At 45.0% G+C, this 16,707-nt stretch overlaps 2 protein-coding genes across 3 annotated transcripts in view; one reads left to right on the top strand and one right to left on the bottom strand.

Annotated features, from left to right (window-relative positions):
* LOC136430359 (SH3 domain and tetratricopeptide repeat-containing protein 1-like) overlaps positions 1 to 9,416 on the top strand; it is a 19,406-nt gene extending 9,990 nt beyond the window's left edge. For both annotated transcript variants that reach the window (XM_066420892.1, XM_066420893.1), the window contains exons 2-12: positions 1,323 to 1,433; positions 1,934 to 2,029; positions 2,775 to 2,828; positions 3,306 to 3,668; positions 3,960 to 4,152; positions 4,373 to 4,461; positions 4,717 to 4,906; positions 5,098 to 5,240; positions 5,430 to 5,498; positions 5,656 to 5,790; positions 6,031 to 9,416. In XM_066420892.1, coding sequence (XP_066276989.1) covers positions 1,323 to 1,433; positions 1,934 to 2,029; positions 2,775 to 2,828; positions 3,306 to 3,668; positions 3,960 to 4,152; positions 4,373 to 4,461; positions 4,717 to 4,906; positions 5,098 to 5,240; positions 5,430 to 5,498; positions 5,656 to 5,790; positions 6,031 to 8,624 — 4,037 coding nt within the window. In that variant the 3' untranslated portion in view covers positions 8,625 to 9,416. The remainder of the gene's footprint in view (positions 1 to 1,322; positions 1,434 to 1,933; positions 2,030 to 2,774; positions 2,829 to 3,305; positions 3,669 to 3,959; positions 4,153 to 4,372; positions 4,462 to 4,716; positions 4,907 to 5,097; positions 5,241 to 5,429; positions 5,499 to 5,655; positions 5,791 to 6,030) is intronic.
* LOC136430361 (26S proteasome non-ATPase regulatory subunit 4-like) lies at positions 8,886 to 16,707 on the bottom strand. Its single transcript, XM_066420897.1, has 8 exons — positions 16,573 to 16,707; positions 13,845 to 13,988; positions 13,450 to 13,561; positions 11,630 to 11,785; positions 11,203 to 11,424; positions 10,722 to 11,004; positions 10,419 to 10,501; positions 8,886 to 10,175 (listed from the first exon to the last, which is right to left on the bottom strand). Exons 1-8 carry the CDS (start codon positions 16,596 to 16,598, stop codon positions 9,993 to 9,995), a joined length of 1,209 nt encoding a protein of 402 aa, XP_066276994.1. The 5' UTR covers positions 16,599 to 16,707; the 3' UTR covers positions 8,886 to 9,992.

Below are 16,707 nucleotides of genomic sequence, written 5' to 3'. Positions count from 1 at the left end.
TGCTAGCCAGAGAAGGTCCAGTCAGCCAGAGAGGGTTCATCAGCCTGATGAACCCTCTCTGGCTGACTGGACCTTCTCTGGCTAGCATACTACGATTTTCGCGCCCGGCGTGGATCTGCTTGGAGATTAACAAAGACCTGCCAATCACAGTCATGACACATCCGCTTGACCGTTGGACTTTTGTACCTGTGCTATCAGCCATGATGGACGATGATAATGTTATGATATGTTTGTGCTGTTGTAGTGGGCCGTTCCAAACAATGTGCCAAGCGGGTGAAATAACATTATATGTCCATTTGTTGGACGTATCAGCAGCTGAGCTCTCTGTGAGTGAGTGTGTGTGTGTGTGTGTGTGTGTGTGTGTGTGTGTGTGTGTGTGTGTGTGTGTGTGTGTGTGTGTGTGTGTGTGTGTGTGTGTGTGTGTGTGTGTGTATGTGTGTGTGTGTGTATTTGTGTGGTTGATTGCTTGGTTGGTTGGGAGGGGGAGGGGAGCACTTTTGGTAGAGTGCCAACTTTTCCTATTGATATATCGTCCGTCATGTTGACTGTTACCTAGGACACATAGCACGGTGGCTTCGGGAGCAAGACGCAAACATTGTCCTCTGTCCTGGCAGTCACTATCCTGCCGTGTTTTCTGTTCTGGATGTATAACGTGATACCTGTGTATCAATGTTTCCTGATACCTAGCAAAGTGTATTACATTACCATTGGTCTTCTCTATTCCAAATTCAAAGCAATCAGGTATGTCAGATAGAGCATCCGAGCTGTCTGGGGGGACTTTTAGCCACGATCGGACCCCAAAGCCCTACACTACATGTAACAGTGGCGCTGGAACGTTGTCAAACTATAAAGATAAGACTGAAAGAAAAACAGGTCAGTCAAGGTCGAGCAACTCCCACACACAACGCCCACAATCAGTGCTCCCTGTCCTCCGCAAATGCTCCGGTCGCGTGCCATGGGTACGGACCGGCACGAGGTGGTGAAATATCTCTATAAACATTTGTCTGACTCAAATGTACCCCTACGTGTCCCATTCGGGGAATCAAAGTTGCTTAGGGCAAATGGGGTAAATGGATTGTCGTTGACAAATCCGAGGTCATTCTTAATAGACACATCGGTGCCATCAGTTAGGGTATCAGTAACATCAATAATGTCTTCCCTCAGCTCCACGTAAGCTACATCATCTGAAAACGAGAATACCAAAATTGCAAATGGAACTTTGTAGCCTGTGGCACAATCTCTCGTTATCTAGTTACCAAAGTGTGACAATTTCCCATGGATCATTAACTAAAATCACGATACATATCTTATTCCATCTACAGAATCCAACATGGCGGCACATGCAGCCACCACTGACGACATCCAGGACAAGAGGATGCGCCTGCGCGACAACAGACCGAAAAGTTTCCACTCAGGGGCCCATCCGGGAGAGGGTAAGCAGTAAAATAAAATAGAAATAAACTGATAAAACTTAAAGGAGAAACGGTTTTTGTTTGTAGTTTGTGGTGGAAGAAAATGCATCTGTAACACTGTTAGATCGATGTACCGTCAAGAAAGAGAACATTTTTGAACAGGTATACTAATATAAACATTCTGTGTTTGTTTGTTGATGTGAACTGTGAAGGAATGATAGAAGGATCGTTGTTACCTATTAACTTGACAGGTGTCTAACAATATACTAGTAGATGCCGTAGCACAATATGCAAGAGGATGATGGAAGTGTCTACAAAAGTCACCGAAATAAACACTTCGGTCACTGGGTGTATACATACAGTGAATGCCATACTTTGTACCTTGTACAATTGTTAATAAATTAAAGTTATTATATTCATGTATAGAAGGTCGCAAATGTTGCCGTTTTAGCATGTGAAATCTGTTGTAACTACACTGGTTCGCAAAGTGTCTGTGAATAACTTTTTGTATTATATTTCAGCTCTTGGTCTGAAGCCAGGACAGCCGCTGTCTGTGGAGGACATCCAGGCGCTGAAGGCCGCTCTGCAGGGGGGCAGGCCTGCCACTTTCCACCCGGGTAAGGGGATGGGCAGGGAGGGGAGGGGAGGGGAGGGGAGGGGAGGGGAGGGGAGGGGAGGGGAGGGGAGGGGAGGGGAGGGGAGGGGAGGGGAGGGGAGGGGAGGGGAGGGGAGGGGAGGGGAGGCAGGGAGGATTGAGGAGGGGTGAATTTTCGACTGTGTATATTGGCTTTCGTTCAACCGAAAGGCCCTGAAGTAAAAGTTGACATTGGACGATTTAATATTTCACAACGAAAAGCACATGAATGTACTTTGTCAACAACTGAAAAGACAAATGGGGTCTAGAATTGACAAGGAAACAACCGATACCTTAAAAGGGCTCCGACGTTGTGAGGTTAATAGTTGCTATTCCTTACTTATTGATATTCTAGTTCTGCCGTACGCGTGACAAATAACGATCAGCAACATCAACAACAAATACCATGCAAGCATTAGTTGATATGTTTCTTCTCACAAGGCTCAGCTCATACTATTTTGGGTGGTGTATATCCAAACGCGTGTCGGTGCGTCATGATCTCTGAGTATGTCGTCTTTTTTAATCAAAATCCTTCAAAACGTGGCCTGTTTAGATAGAGTTGATAGAGCTACATCCCGCGTCATCACATAATGCGTTGAATAATTAATGAACGTCGTCATTATACTGATGTTACAATTGTTCGTGAACCGAGGGTGCAAACATGGTGTCCACACACAGTCATCCCAACTTCGTCCGCCGCAAGCTCACATACCTGTATGTCCCCGCAGGTATGCTGTCTCGGAACAAGAGTACTGAAGGCGGGAAGCCAACTCGAGTGAAAGGTATCTCCTTTATTAAAGAGTTAATGTGCAAGGCAATTAGCAGGATATAACACCGGTGTTTTATTGTCGGGTGCTGTTCAACAGATGTTCGCGTGATGGTGCTTGTGCTTAACCTAACGTGTTCAGGTTTAACCAATATAGCGTCGTTTAACCTTAAAGACATACACTGTAAACAACGTAGGACATTTTTATTTGAATGTACTACCAGCGGCTGTCTCATGACGTACTTTGTTTACCTGCGATGAGTTATCATCTCGTACGAGAGGTCTGTATGAATAATTTATTTGTGTAATTTAGACACCTCGAGATAACAAAAGCCGTGATGGTATTGCAAATAATGATACATTTTACCACTGTAACTTTATACAGCTAAAATACATGTACAGAAAGAATATAAAAACTGAAATCAATCTGGTCAAAAGTTCCAGAATGATTCCCATTGCATTTTGAATGAACAATGTTGATATTTTTCACCAGAAATAACCGCCAAGCTGCGGCCGTACTTGGACAGTGGTGAGATGCCCCCGGTGTCAGTCTACAAGGAATTAAAGGACAGACTGTTGAACGAAGACGTGACGAAGCGTCTGACCGAAGTGTTCCAGCTGATCTCCGTGACGCTGGTGAAGACTGACGCTAACACCACAAGCCTCAGACTCCGATTCAGCACGCTGGACAACGCGCACGCGCTCTGGACACACAGCGCCCTGGGGCTGCTGGAACCGCTGATAGAAACCGTGCTGACGTCACCAATGAGGTCCAACTTAGGCATGGAAGAATTGCGCATGCGTGTTGACGTCGAGGAAGAGGACTACCTTCCTGTGTTCGAAACCTTGTCAGAAGGTATGAAAAATTCGATCCACCTGTCTGCAGTTCCAATGTGATTGTCTACGAATTGATGTTAGCAAGGTCGAAGCGTTAGAAGTAATTTCACTTTTCAATGGATGACCTTATACTTTTTGTGAGTGTCGCATACGTAAGTTTACTTGTATGATACGGTGGCCCATACCTCTTGTCTGGATGGAGGATTCGTGTTGAATTAAGCCATTCTTTCTCTTCCTGGTTGGGGTCATTGGGAATCTTTAACCGCTCTTACAATCTAACATTTGGAAAATGATAATGTGTTATTTGTAGGTGACTATTTCGTGCGGGTGAAAGAGAGCAAATGTGGCCTGAGTTCCCCAGAGGACATCCAGACCCGACAAGGGGAGGTTCTGCGGGTGGTGCAGGCCGAAGATGTAGCGCAGCTCAAGGTGGAGTCGCTAGGGGGCGAGCGGACTGGCTCGATCCTGCGAGACAACGTAGCTCACGTAGGGCCGTTCCAAGAGTAAGCTTAATTCATGTTCATCGTGTATATTGTTGATCTGTTGACATGTACACAATTATGCATGTGCTGCCTTAATTACCTTTGTAATATTTCGAAAGACCTTTTACTAATAAATAGATGAATATAGGTCAACAGAAGAATATTAGGAATAATATGTCTTTTTTTCTGGTTTCATTCCGTGTTGCGATGTTTGCTCACCGTTTTATTGCCGTTACTACAGTGACATGCTCAAGCGATGTACAGAGAACAGAAAAGAGCCAGAATCCGTCCCAGTTGTCAGCGCGGCAAATCTCCACGCCATGGTCCCAGGTAAGTCCGTGCAATCCCCGAACTGCGACAGACTGTGACCAAGGAGTAGTAGGAAATGGCTTCCCTGAAATAGTTCATCATTAAACCCTTCAACTCTATATTACAACAATCTACAATGTTTCTGTACTGTCAGTAAAATGTGAAAAAGCTAGCTATGCCGTTTAATTCTACATGTCGATAACTGTGATGGGGCATCCAGTAAGAACACTTAAAAAAGCTAGGTGAATTTTAAACCAATTTTCATGGATCCTACAGGAACCTACGTGGTTGAAGAAGATTTCGAGGCTAAAGCTGGTGATGAGATCAGCGTGCCGAGCGGCACACGAGTGGTGGTCGCGGTGGAAGACAGACCCGGTCCGCTCATCGACTGGTGTTTGGTCCGGTGTCTAGATGAGTCCAAACACGGATTCCTCCCCAGATCCTGCCTGAAGCTGGAGGAGGCAGAGTGAGTTTTCAACGAGATGAATTTAGCATTCTTAATCGGTTCACCGTTACATTCCAGGACATTGCATCGTGCATGCATTTCTTAGTTGATAATGACAAAATCCTGAGTATTTTATCTCTGCTTTCATTATTTCTACATGTTTTCCTTGCTTTACTTCTTCATAACGCTTTGCGTCTCTTCGAACACTGTAGTGCTGTCGACCCGACATCCCCAGCCACGGAGAAAACAGATCCTTTCGGGTCCCTGGCCAGCGGAAACAACGGCGGTACCCACTCCATAGGAGCCGTCAGCCGGGCTGTACTGGACCGGTATAGACAGAAACATTACGACAGAGGTAGGAGTCATTATCAAACAATCTAAGGGCTGAAAAGATGCGTTTGTGTGTTCAAGATCATTCTTAGTACAGCTTTTTCCTCTACCTCTATTAAAGACCTCTCAACAAACGCCTGGCATGTGAAGACGTGATGCTGCTTCAACATTAATATTTGTAGTGTACGTAAATGGATATTGTCTTTCCACACAGGACTTAAAAGTTGCGCAGACGCCGCTGTGGCTTCACTCAAAGCTTTGACATCAAGAGAGACGATACGAAGTAAGTCCTGAATAGAATCCTTTATCATCGTCTGTATGAAGAGCATAATATATGTATATATAGCTAGCTACCTGTCATCCAACTACCTTATGTTCAATTATAGTCAATGTTGTTTTGTGTGTTTACAAAGCCTGTTAAATAAAGTATTAATGTTTAGGCGACAGCCGAAGGTCAAGTTTGGGTGACCTTGCAGCTGGCCAGGAGAACAAGGATGGCGTCGACATGAGGCCTGGAGCAACCGCCATCTTGACTCCGGCTGCGAATGCTGGTCATTCACAAACAGGTGCAACAGGTAACCTACTGACAATCATTTGCAACTTCACGACAGTACTACACACTTGTTGAGTTGGAATCACACAGCATTAGCACATCGTATTTTTGTAAAGTCACTGGTTGAGTTGACCGGTGGCTGGTGTACGTTTATTGCCCATGTATTGCTATTAGTGTCATATTCATCTCCCATCAGCATCACAGTACTCATTTCCGACATTTTGATTTTCCTGTCTTATTCTGTTTGTTTGCAAATGTCTAGGATCGCCAGAGCAGGAAGATAGTGGGGAACGTGCAGTGGAAGAGGACTCACCCTCCACTGCTTCCGAGGGAGATAAGGAGAACGTCCACTACCTCAGGAGCATCCTCAAGTCTGCCGAGGAAAACGAAGACCTAAAGGCGGTTTCGGACAACCTTCACGAACTCCTCCATGTCTTAGTCCGTGAAGACGGAGAGGACAGCCTTGGCGAATCGGCTCAGTGTGCCAAGAAACTGCAAGAGGTAGCTGCCAAACTGGAGGACCCTAAAACTCAGGCGGCGGCAGAAATATTTTTAGCCCAGATAAGTAAACAAAAAGGAGACCTTGCGAATGCAAGAGACCATTTCCTCACAGCCACAACCTATCAACTTGATACAAAAGGTATGGATAAGAGCTTGCTGGCGAGACTGCATTGTGAGGTGGGACATCTGTGCGCAGAAATTGGTGACTTCGACGGGCGGAACATTTCCTTGGAAAAAGCGCTGTCTCTGTTGAACCATATTGTTCCTGGTAAATCAGACGACATGCTACCTGACGATGTCAAAACCGTCATACCGCTGTATGAGTATTACTTATTCAAGGCCATTCTCGCTGACGATGCCAAGACCGAGAACAAAATGTGTAGACAGCTTTCCCGCCTGTACGGCCAAGCGAACGCCTTGCGTTGGAGCACGATGTGTGCGGAGCGAGCCCTTCTCATCAACAAGGCAGCAGAGAGACCCACACTGGGGGACTTCTACACGCTCCACACGCTGTACACCCAAGAAGGGAAATGGTGTTCCGCCTCCCTGTGTCTCAAAATAGTCCTGGAGTACGAAACAACAAACCCCACCTTGTACCTCAAGCTCGCCGACCTGTGCATCAAGGTGGGCGCCAACAACACGCAGGTGGATGCAGACAGAAAGGTGGTTCCCAGCGAGACAAGGAAGTACTTCCAGAGGATCCTTGACCTGACGGCCGGTTCGGAGAACCGCTCGTTGCAGTTTGAGGCCCACACCGGTCTGTTTGCTGTGAACGGAGGGAAGAACGACGTCGCGGCCGCCGTCCACCATCTTGAGGAGGCCATGTCACTCAGTCAAGAGCTGGGAATGGTTACAGAGCGTCTCGAACTGTTGACGGTCGCAGGGTCTTTCTACCAAGAAAGATGTCACGAGGGCAAGATGGCAACATCGAAACTAGAAGAAGCACTGTCCTTGGCCAACCAGACTAAGTCGGAGCTCGGAGGAGGCATCGTGTGTAACAAGCTCGGGCTAGTGTTGCAGTGGCAGGGGTACTACAAACAAGCAGAGGGGTATCTAAAGAGAGCATTGTTACTCAGTCTGCGGACGAACAACAAAATCAATGAACTCATATCTTACGCTAACATAGCCAACTTGTACAAAGATTGGAAGAACTTCTACATCGCAGAGAAGTGTTTAAGGAAGGCCCTTCTGATCGAGGTGCCCGCCGAAGATGAAAGGCTTGCTTTCAACTGTTACGCAGACATTTACGCTGCACTGGGAAACATCTACCTCTTCCATCTGGACAATAAACCGGCAGCGAAGTGTTACTACGAGATGGCGCTGGCTGTCGCCTTGTGGAACAGCGACAAGCGAGGGCAGATGCACCTGGCCAACTTCCTGGGGACTTGTCAGGGAGATCTCAACGATGGGCAGGAGGACCAAGCACCCAAGTACTTCCAGTTCGCCCTACCTCTCGCGGTGGAGCTGAGGGAGAGGTCCGTGGAGGGGATACTCCGGGCGCGACTGGGAGAGATGCACCTTAAGGCAGGTAACCACCAGGCGGCACTCAGCCACACCAAGGACAGCCTCGGCATATTCATAGACTTGGACGACAAGAAGAACGAAGCCAGAACGTGGAAGGCGACCGGCGACATCTACGGTAGTATGGAGTCGTTTGAACTGGCCGATATGTACTATCAGAAGGCAAATATCATAGCGACGGACATCGGGGATTTGGAGGAACAGTGGACTGTTTGCCAAGCTCTCGGGAAGCTCTACGCTTACAGTATGGATGAGCGCGGAAGAGCTGTAGACTTCTTCCAACAGGCAGTCCTTCCTTTGGCCGAGAAGTCAGGGGACAACAGCAAGGAAATTCTAGCTCACAATTGGTTGACCCATCTCCTTTACAAAGTTAATAGATACGATGATGCCACCACTCACGCACAGCGCGCCTGGCGGCTCAGTGCAGAGGCGAACAACCCTCTCTGCGAGCGCGTGGCCTGTCTCCGTCTGGCTCGCCTCCACATGTGTCAGGAACAATACGAGCTCGCCGAGCACTACTTTCTTCAGGCTCTCTCGCTCACCCACGGGGTGTTCGTAGAAGACGTGGGTTGTAGATACTACCTGAACTTGTACTGTACTCTCGCGGACATCACTTTGAACCACATGAAGGACGCCAGGGATTCTGCCACGTACTACGAGATCGCCCTCGGGCTTGCCATGCACGGGGACTTCAAGAAAAAGGAGATGTACGTGCTGACACAGCTGGCCAAGATCTACCACACACAGCTCAACGATAAGGAGCTGTCACTCGAGTTCTACCGTAGAGCCAGGATTCTTGCTACTGAGCTAAGGAAATCATCAGGATCGAAGTGACTTGGCATGAAGAGATAAAATCAAAGAATTCAAACAATACATGACGTTATCCAATAGCCTATGCAAGTAAGGAAGCGATGGCTCATCGAGAGGCCAATTTCCAGGACCTTTCATCCTTCCATTCTTTGTGCCATATAACCAATAACAACAATCAAGAAAGTGGGAGGTCCTTGTACAAATACAAGAAACTGTTCCATCACAGGATTGTGTTCAAAGTGTACAAAGCCTATGCATAAGTGCACTCTAAAACTGCAATAATCATTACCTGTAATTTCAGTTGTTTATTGAAGCCTGAGAGCCAGATATCCTATTCTGTGTATAATTTGATTTGAATATTTGTTTAGAAATTGAATACTTTGATAATGTTCCCAATAACGGATTCAACATTGGTGAATTGCCAGTTGTGGAATACTGTGTGATATCACATATATTCAATATTGTGCAAAACAAATTTAGTCTTCCTTGGTCTATAAGAAGTTATAAGAGCAAATGTAAAAATCTTTTTTCAGGAAGTTACGAATGCCAAGTGTAAATACAGCTGCTTTATCTTCTAATGTGGTATAGTACATGTACAACGTGATGCTTCCAATACCATGAATATACCACAGACATGTAGATAGGATCTTGTCTTCTCACTAGCAAGTAACTTCAGCGCAAACGATTACAAAGCCTTTGTCTGAGACATGGCTATTTGTGACTTATGAACAAAGGTAAACAGTGAAGCTAACGTCCACATTAGTGAAATGTATATATCTGGTACTAGTATGTATAGAATAAAGACACTGAAGGAGAGGTTTTGTTCTCATGTCATCTTTATAATTATCTCTGCTGAAATAGTGTCTTATACAATGTACTGTATATCCAGTTGAAAGTACAGACAGATGTGTAAGCAAAATACTTGAATGGTAAATCTTGATTTTCAGTGTCCTTGCTCTAATTCAGCATCAAATTTAATGTCTTGTAGTGTCACTTGGAAAGTAGATGAAATTTTTGTAGGGTGAGATAACCATCCTTACCAAAGTCCAACTGAGCGATATAATTATGAAATATATTTCCTTACAGTCTTATGTTTCATTGTACAGCAACAAAAGTGTGTGATAGTACAGCTGTTCACCATACTGTAATGTTAATCTTGTTGGGGAAAACAATAGCCTTGCATCAATCCCCAGAAATTAAACCTAAACTCATATTTACCCTGACTACAACTCACAAGAAAAGTAGCTTCAACCATGACAAGGCAGGAACTACATGAAAGGTACTTGACCATTTTGAATGTGCAATATGACTGTCTTCTATTTCCCACGCTACAAAATCTGCCTGAGGAAAGCCTATATCCCCGACCAAATCCTAGCCTACATGGCAATGCTATCACTTCTTTCCCTTCTTGTCTTTGTCGTCCTTCTTGTCATCATCCTTGGCCTGCTGCCGTAGTGAGTCCACTGCTGTGCGGATGGCTTCAGAGTTGGGGTCAACTCCAGGTAAGTTCTCCAGTACAGACTGGAGGAAGGCGGGGTCTCTCATCACATCATCATAGTCATCTTCCTCCTCAGCCTGGAGCGATCAAAAACAAACATGACAGTCAACCAGCTGAATGGAAATGGTACAAGACAATGGCCCTAGATATCTCTTGTAGCTTAGCATTTCTTGTTGGTATCAAAGATTAGTTCCTGCTCAGTATTTCTTGTTGGTATCAAAGATTAGTTCCTGCTCAGTATGTCGGGCATTCTGGAATACCAGTAGGCATCAGCTATTATTCCACATGTTGAAAGATGTGAAACAAAGAAAGACGCTAACCTGTGCTGATGCCGATTCTGTCTCCATGGCAACAGGGGTGTCTGTCTCGGCCTCGCTTGGCGGGTTTGCCAAATTTGAAAGCTCTGTTGTTTGGGGAGAATGACATACTTGAAAAGTGACTTTGAAAACAACCTGCAGTGTTTCTACCATCAATACAGAATTTAAGTACTGAAACTCCTTCAGTACTCCATATCAATAAATATAATTTTTAAAGGCATTCTACGAAAATATACATATGTATTGATCTATTGATAGAAGATATACGAAAAAAGGCCAAGATTTCTGATGATGAAAAAGACATACCTGGTGTCTGCACACTCTGCAGTGACATCTGCATGGCATAGGCAATCTGCTCCTCTTCTGTCATGTTGTCGAAGTCCACAGTAGGCATGGGTGTGTCCTCCGCCATCTCCCCGCGTTCCATGGACATAGCCAGGGCACGTTCCAACATGGCTTCCTCGCTGTCTCCCTCGGTAACTGTGGAGGCAGGCGTCACCCCCGTCTCAGTGGTCGTAGATTCACTGGTCACTTTCCGAGCCTCTTCCTCTTGCCGAGCACGTTGCTCTTCCATGGACACTCGCAGGGCCTTGTGATGAAAATAGCCATATCAAAATATGTACGCTTGTCTCTCTAACCTCAGAACAGAGAATGAGGCAGTAGATATATAACAGACACACACATACAATCTCATTTCTCAGTCCTTTCAAATCTTCACGAACGCTACAGTCAAAAGTCATAAACTGGGGAAGTCCCTTCAAGTTCAATAAACTTTAAAGCCACCTACCAAGGCCAACTCAGGATCAGCGTTTGCATCCACTCCAAAGTCAAAGTTCCCTTCAGACCCCAGTGCCCCCATGGCTGCACCCCCCTCCCCAGCGATGACAGGTGAGCTGAGCAGGGCGTCGGATAGGGAGGGGCCGGGGGGCACCGTCACCAGGTGGGAGCTGGTGCCTTCCTTACCATTTAGGGTGTTGATAAAGGATGTCAGCTTGTCATTGTTAACTTCCTGTAATGAACAAAACAAAGTACAGATACATTGCGTGTGTTAAATGGAATTCTCTATGATATAACTAACATGAAAAGCCTTTAGCACACGGTAAAAGAGGGCCAACTGTTTAAGTTCTGGGCCCCAATAGATACTGTTTTAGTAATGGGTGTGTGTAGCAATTCGTAAAATATGCCAGAAAATCACAGCATATCTCCCAACTCACCTCTTCTCCAAAGCTAATGATGTCTACAGAAACCTTCTCCTTCTTCAGCCTCTTGGCCTGTTTTACCAGGTCCTTGTCATCTGATTCTATGGGGCTGCCGATGAACACCACGATCCGCATCTTGTGGTTCTTCCCTTGCCTGTGCTTTAGAGCAAGCTAAAGGGGACGGAACAAAGGGTTAGCATTTTAGTTTGTATTGGGTGCTAGTAGCTATCTTGGCATGTAGTCAAGAACATGTATATGTAGTCAAGAACTGTCCAAGATAAAACTTTTTGTTTCGGAAAAAAAATCATTATCCCAGCGCTCGTGAGTGCGACTCGCACACAATATGTATGCGACCAGTTTCTTGAGAATGCGACTAGATTTAAAATCACGGTCGCACGGTGCGACAATCCAAAATTAAGACCTGCGCCAGGATAATGGCTGCAGAACTAAGCGGTAAGCCGAAAATATAGGTATTCCAATGCTACCGCGAATATCGTCGGTGAATTTTCTATCATGTTCCCACACCCGCGGTACACAAACTATCCGTTCCTAGTGGCAAAGTTACCTATAGAAATAAAGGATATAACTTTCTCTCCTTTGTGGTGTATTTGTTTGATTTGTAAAATGTTTCAAACGTCAAAACTTTGTCGATGAAAGTGAGCGCTCGCCGGACGCTCGCTGTTTTCAATGGCGGCCATGATGTTTATGAAAAATAGACCGCAGCAGAATGAAAGGCTTGTTTCCTGCGGTCATATTTATACCTGTTCAAGCGATGATTTTTACGATCAAAAATTGATGAATCAATTCAAGTGGAGTTTTATTTAAAAAAATATCAAATTTTCCTTTTGTCACCGGTATCATTTCAAAGCTCATTACCTGCCCGTTGTTATGGTGCTGCATGTACTTTCATTCTGCTGCTGTCTATACTGCACAGCGGCGAATCACAAAGCTTTCCCCATGCGGTCTGCCTGTCATTGGATGACGGCGCCGCGCGGTCCTGACGCGGGAAATTTGAACTACGCGTTTCGAAGTTCCCGATTTGACTGGGTCGGCACAAACAGATCATTTTTGATACTATTTTGAGCAAGAATTTTAAGGATATTAAAGTATTTTGGATTATCTGTAGACAGAGGGTGAGTAAAAAGAAAAGAAATGCCTGTAAAAATGTTGAACTTGATGCCAGCAGTGAAGTTTCAAATTATGGAATATGACTTTATTTGTTTTGGTCATGAACCCAATAGATAAGTTCTAGAGTCATCTATTTATTTATCATTCAAGGTTATGTGAATCATTACCTGCCTTGTTCCAAGTAAAAAATACCATTGTGTATTTTTCAACTTGTTGAACTTGAGGCACCGTGGCCCCCGGATAGGGGCCAGCCGGGGAACCTATGCCCAATTATTCTAAAAATCCATCGTACTAGTATCAGTATGTAGGAAGGTATTGAATGAATTGAATTGCCAATTGTTCTGCACCATCAATGTAGGTTTTTATCTTTTATGATCTATTCAAATACTTTATTCCCGGTTGTTAATGTATAACATTGATTAATAGGAGTATTATTTGGTATAGCCAAGACTTTTGCTTGTTCTTCCAACCTTTTGTAGTGGTGCCCCTAGATTTTTGCTAGTGCTCCTAACTTTTTTGAGTTAGGAGCACAGTGCTCCTAGGCCTAAAAGTTAGTCTGGAGCCCTGTATCCATGAATTGCAAGGAACAGGTTAAATAAGGACAACAAATTCTTCTGTTAGCATCTGGGTTACTAGACAAGTTACTGGTACAATGTAGTTATAAACATGTTTTCAAATCTATTAGCTCATCATCAGAGTGTACTCACATGGGCCACTCTGATCCCAGTCATGAGATGAATGTTTCCCTTGGGCTGAACAGCGTGCATCTTGGTCAAGATCTTCCCTACGTCACTGGTCAGTGTCACCAAGACCTCACATCTAACAAAAAGAAGAAGTCTTATTAGTACATCCCTTCTTGACGTTCCATTTCCAAGTGATCCTATGAAAAACGACATGTAGTGCTCGCAAGGCAAATCTACTTGCCACACTGAATGCAATTTGTAATGCATGTACGTAACCTTCAAGTTCCAACATCCATATAAATTTTTCTCTGTCTTGCTCCCACCACTAGTACAATTTCATACCTTTTGATCCACCCCCTGTCCAGAATCCAGATCTACACTACTGTAGCACACGTAACAGACTACAGTGTATACTTTACCTGCCAGACATGGTCATCAGCCCCACATTGTTCTCAGGGTTGGAGCGGGACTTGCTGTGACACACCATGTTGACAGCATCCACAAGTGCCTGTATCCGTGTTGGTATGAAGTCTCCATTTCTCATGTACTCACTGTTGTCCACACTGAATAAAAAAATCCCCAAGGTCAATCAAAATAACATAGTTAAGGGGTTACCGGTAACTGATGTTTAAAGTCAAACCTTGAATAGTTCAAGTCAATTATGCAAAGGACATCACTCACATCAGTATGAATCAATGTGGAATCATGATATCCAATATGATTCATTCAATGAATTTAGCATAACATCCAAAATAGACAGCAAAAACATAAACCGTATTAAAAATTATGCTTGCACATTTCAAAAAATCACAACCCCATGCAGTTCTAACAACAGGAAATTTGTTAATTGATCAAAGAGTGTGCTGTGAGCAGGACTGGGAAAATTTTAAAACGATGCGTAGACTAACCAAACATAAAATTAAAAGGGCACACAATGACTACCTCAAGGAAATCCTAGATGAGGCGCTAGAGAACCCCAAAAAGTTTTGGCAATACGTGAAGAGTAGGAAGCAGACTGCCTCCGGGGTGGCCCCCCTGTCGGACCACGGCGAACTAGTCGTGAATGGACAGGGGAAGGCTGAAATCCTCAGCAGGCAGTACGATTCTGTCTTCACAGTTGAGGACCTCACCACCGTACCAGAACTGGGAACTAGTCCCTACCCGGACATGCCCCCAGTAGAGGTTACACTAGCAGGTGTACAAAAACTCCTGCAAGGTATCAACCCCGCTAAGGCCTCCGGCCCTGACCTGGTGCCCTGTAGGATCCTTAGGGACTACGCGACAGAAATCAGTCCCATTTTACACATCATTTTCAACCAGTCACTGGAGAGTGGACAGGTTCCGGCGGATTGGAGGAGCGCCTTTATCAACCCCATATTCAAAAAGGGGGATAGGAGTGCCCCATCTAACTACCGACCTGTCTCACTCACCTGCGTTTGCTGTAAACTGTTAGAACACATCTTATTTTCGGCCACTATGAAACACTAAGAAAACCATCACATTCTACTACCCACTCAACACGGCTTCAGGGCCAAGCACTCTTGTGAGTCACAACTGATAACGACCTTGTATGACTTAACCTCATGGTTCGACCTGGGATACCAAATTGACATGGCTATACTCGATTTTTCAAAAGCATTTGACAGTGTACCACATAACAGACTTATTCATAAATTACAGTACTACGGTATAAGAGGGGAAACCCTGGCCTGGGTAAAGAACTGGCTGCTGGACCGGTACCAACAAGTAGTGGTGGACGGAGAGAAATCCAACCCCGTCAAGGTCAAGTCAGGAGTCCCGCAGGGTACTGTCCTGGGGCCCTTGTTATTTCTTATCTACATTAACGACATCAACAAGGATATAACATCACAGCTGAGGCTCTTCGCAGATGATTGTTTGATTTACCGCTCCATACTATCTGACCAAGACCAATACATACTCCAAGGCGACCTAGACCAACTTTGTAAATGGTCAAGCACTTGGCAGTTGAAATTCAATGTGAAAAAATGCTCTATTCTACACATCCACAAGCCCAGAAGCTCACCAAATTTCCTGTACACAATGTTCAATGAACCCCTAAGCCACAACAACGAACATCCCTACCTAGGTGTCATTCTCACTCACAACCTCAAGTGGAAGGCACACATCAACAATATCACAACCAAGGCCAACAGAACCCTGGGGTTCGTGAGGAGAAATATAAGGGGGGCAAGTAAAGAGGTAAGAGAGAAGGCTTATACATCATTAGTCCGCCCTAAACTTGAATATGCTTCCTCAGTCTGGGATCCACATACACTACACAATGCTCAGTCCAACACGCTAGCCACTAAGATAGAATCTGTACAGAGGAAAGCTGCACGTTTTGTCACAGGTAATTACAACTACACTGCCAGTAACACCTCACTACAACACTCCCTAGGATGGGCCACTCTGCAACAACGCAGACACATTGCCCGCCTCACTCTTATGTACAAGGCAGTCCACAATCTTATTGCCATACCCACCGCACACATACTCACTTTCAACACCAACAGCACCAGAGGTCACTCACAGCGATTCATTACACTTCCATGCAAAACAGAAACTCATCGCGGCAGCTACTTCCCCAGAACGGTAATCGACTGGAACAACCTACCCCAACACCTCATCAATTCAACATCGGTAGCCAGTTTCAAATCTGGGTTGGCCAAGTCCCTTGGCCTGCCCAGTACCAACATTTAGTCATATAGAGAGTGTCAGGACAACACCCACTGTAGCCACATGTATATAGCACCGTTTGTTTAATACTCACTTATTTATATAGTTATTGTTGCGTCGATTTAGTTTATTTTTTTTCGGATTTTCACCACCACCGCTGCAGCTGGGCGTGACCCTGTCACTTTATCCTCAACGCTATGCCCCTCGCGGGGTTTTGTTGAGTAACGTATAGAAGTAGAAGTAGAAGCCTGTGGGGTGGGGGGCTGCTTTCGAAAGTCTGCTTTGTCATCGCCACCCACCGCCAACTTTACACTCTCGCGACGACCCAGGTAAACCCACAAAGCACAAAATATACACACTATAGTGAACCTCATCTTCTACAAAATATCTGTGTGAAGTAAACGATCATTCTTATGGGCGAAAAGGTGATAAAATTTACAGAAAACTCACCATATCATAGTACTTTCCAGCACCATCTTGACGTCTGTTACTCTGCACACACGTCTTTTAAAACACGATTTTTGATTGGCCGATATCTTTGGCTTCGATTACCTAGCCAATAGGACACGTTGTAACAAAATCCCC

Source organism: Branchiostoma lanceolatum, chromosome 3, assembly GCF_035083965.1.
Source record: "Branchiostoma lanceolatum isolate klBraLanc5 chromosome 3, klBraLanc5.hap2, whole genome shotgun sequence".
Lineage (NCBI taxonomy): Eukaryota > Metazoa > Chordata > Leptocardii > Amphioxiformes > Branchiostomatidae > Branchiostoma > Branchiostoma lanceolatum.
This window is presented reverse-complemented; position numbering and strand designations above follow the sequence as displayed.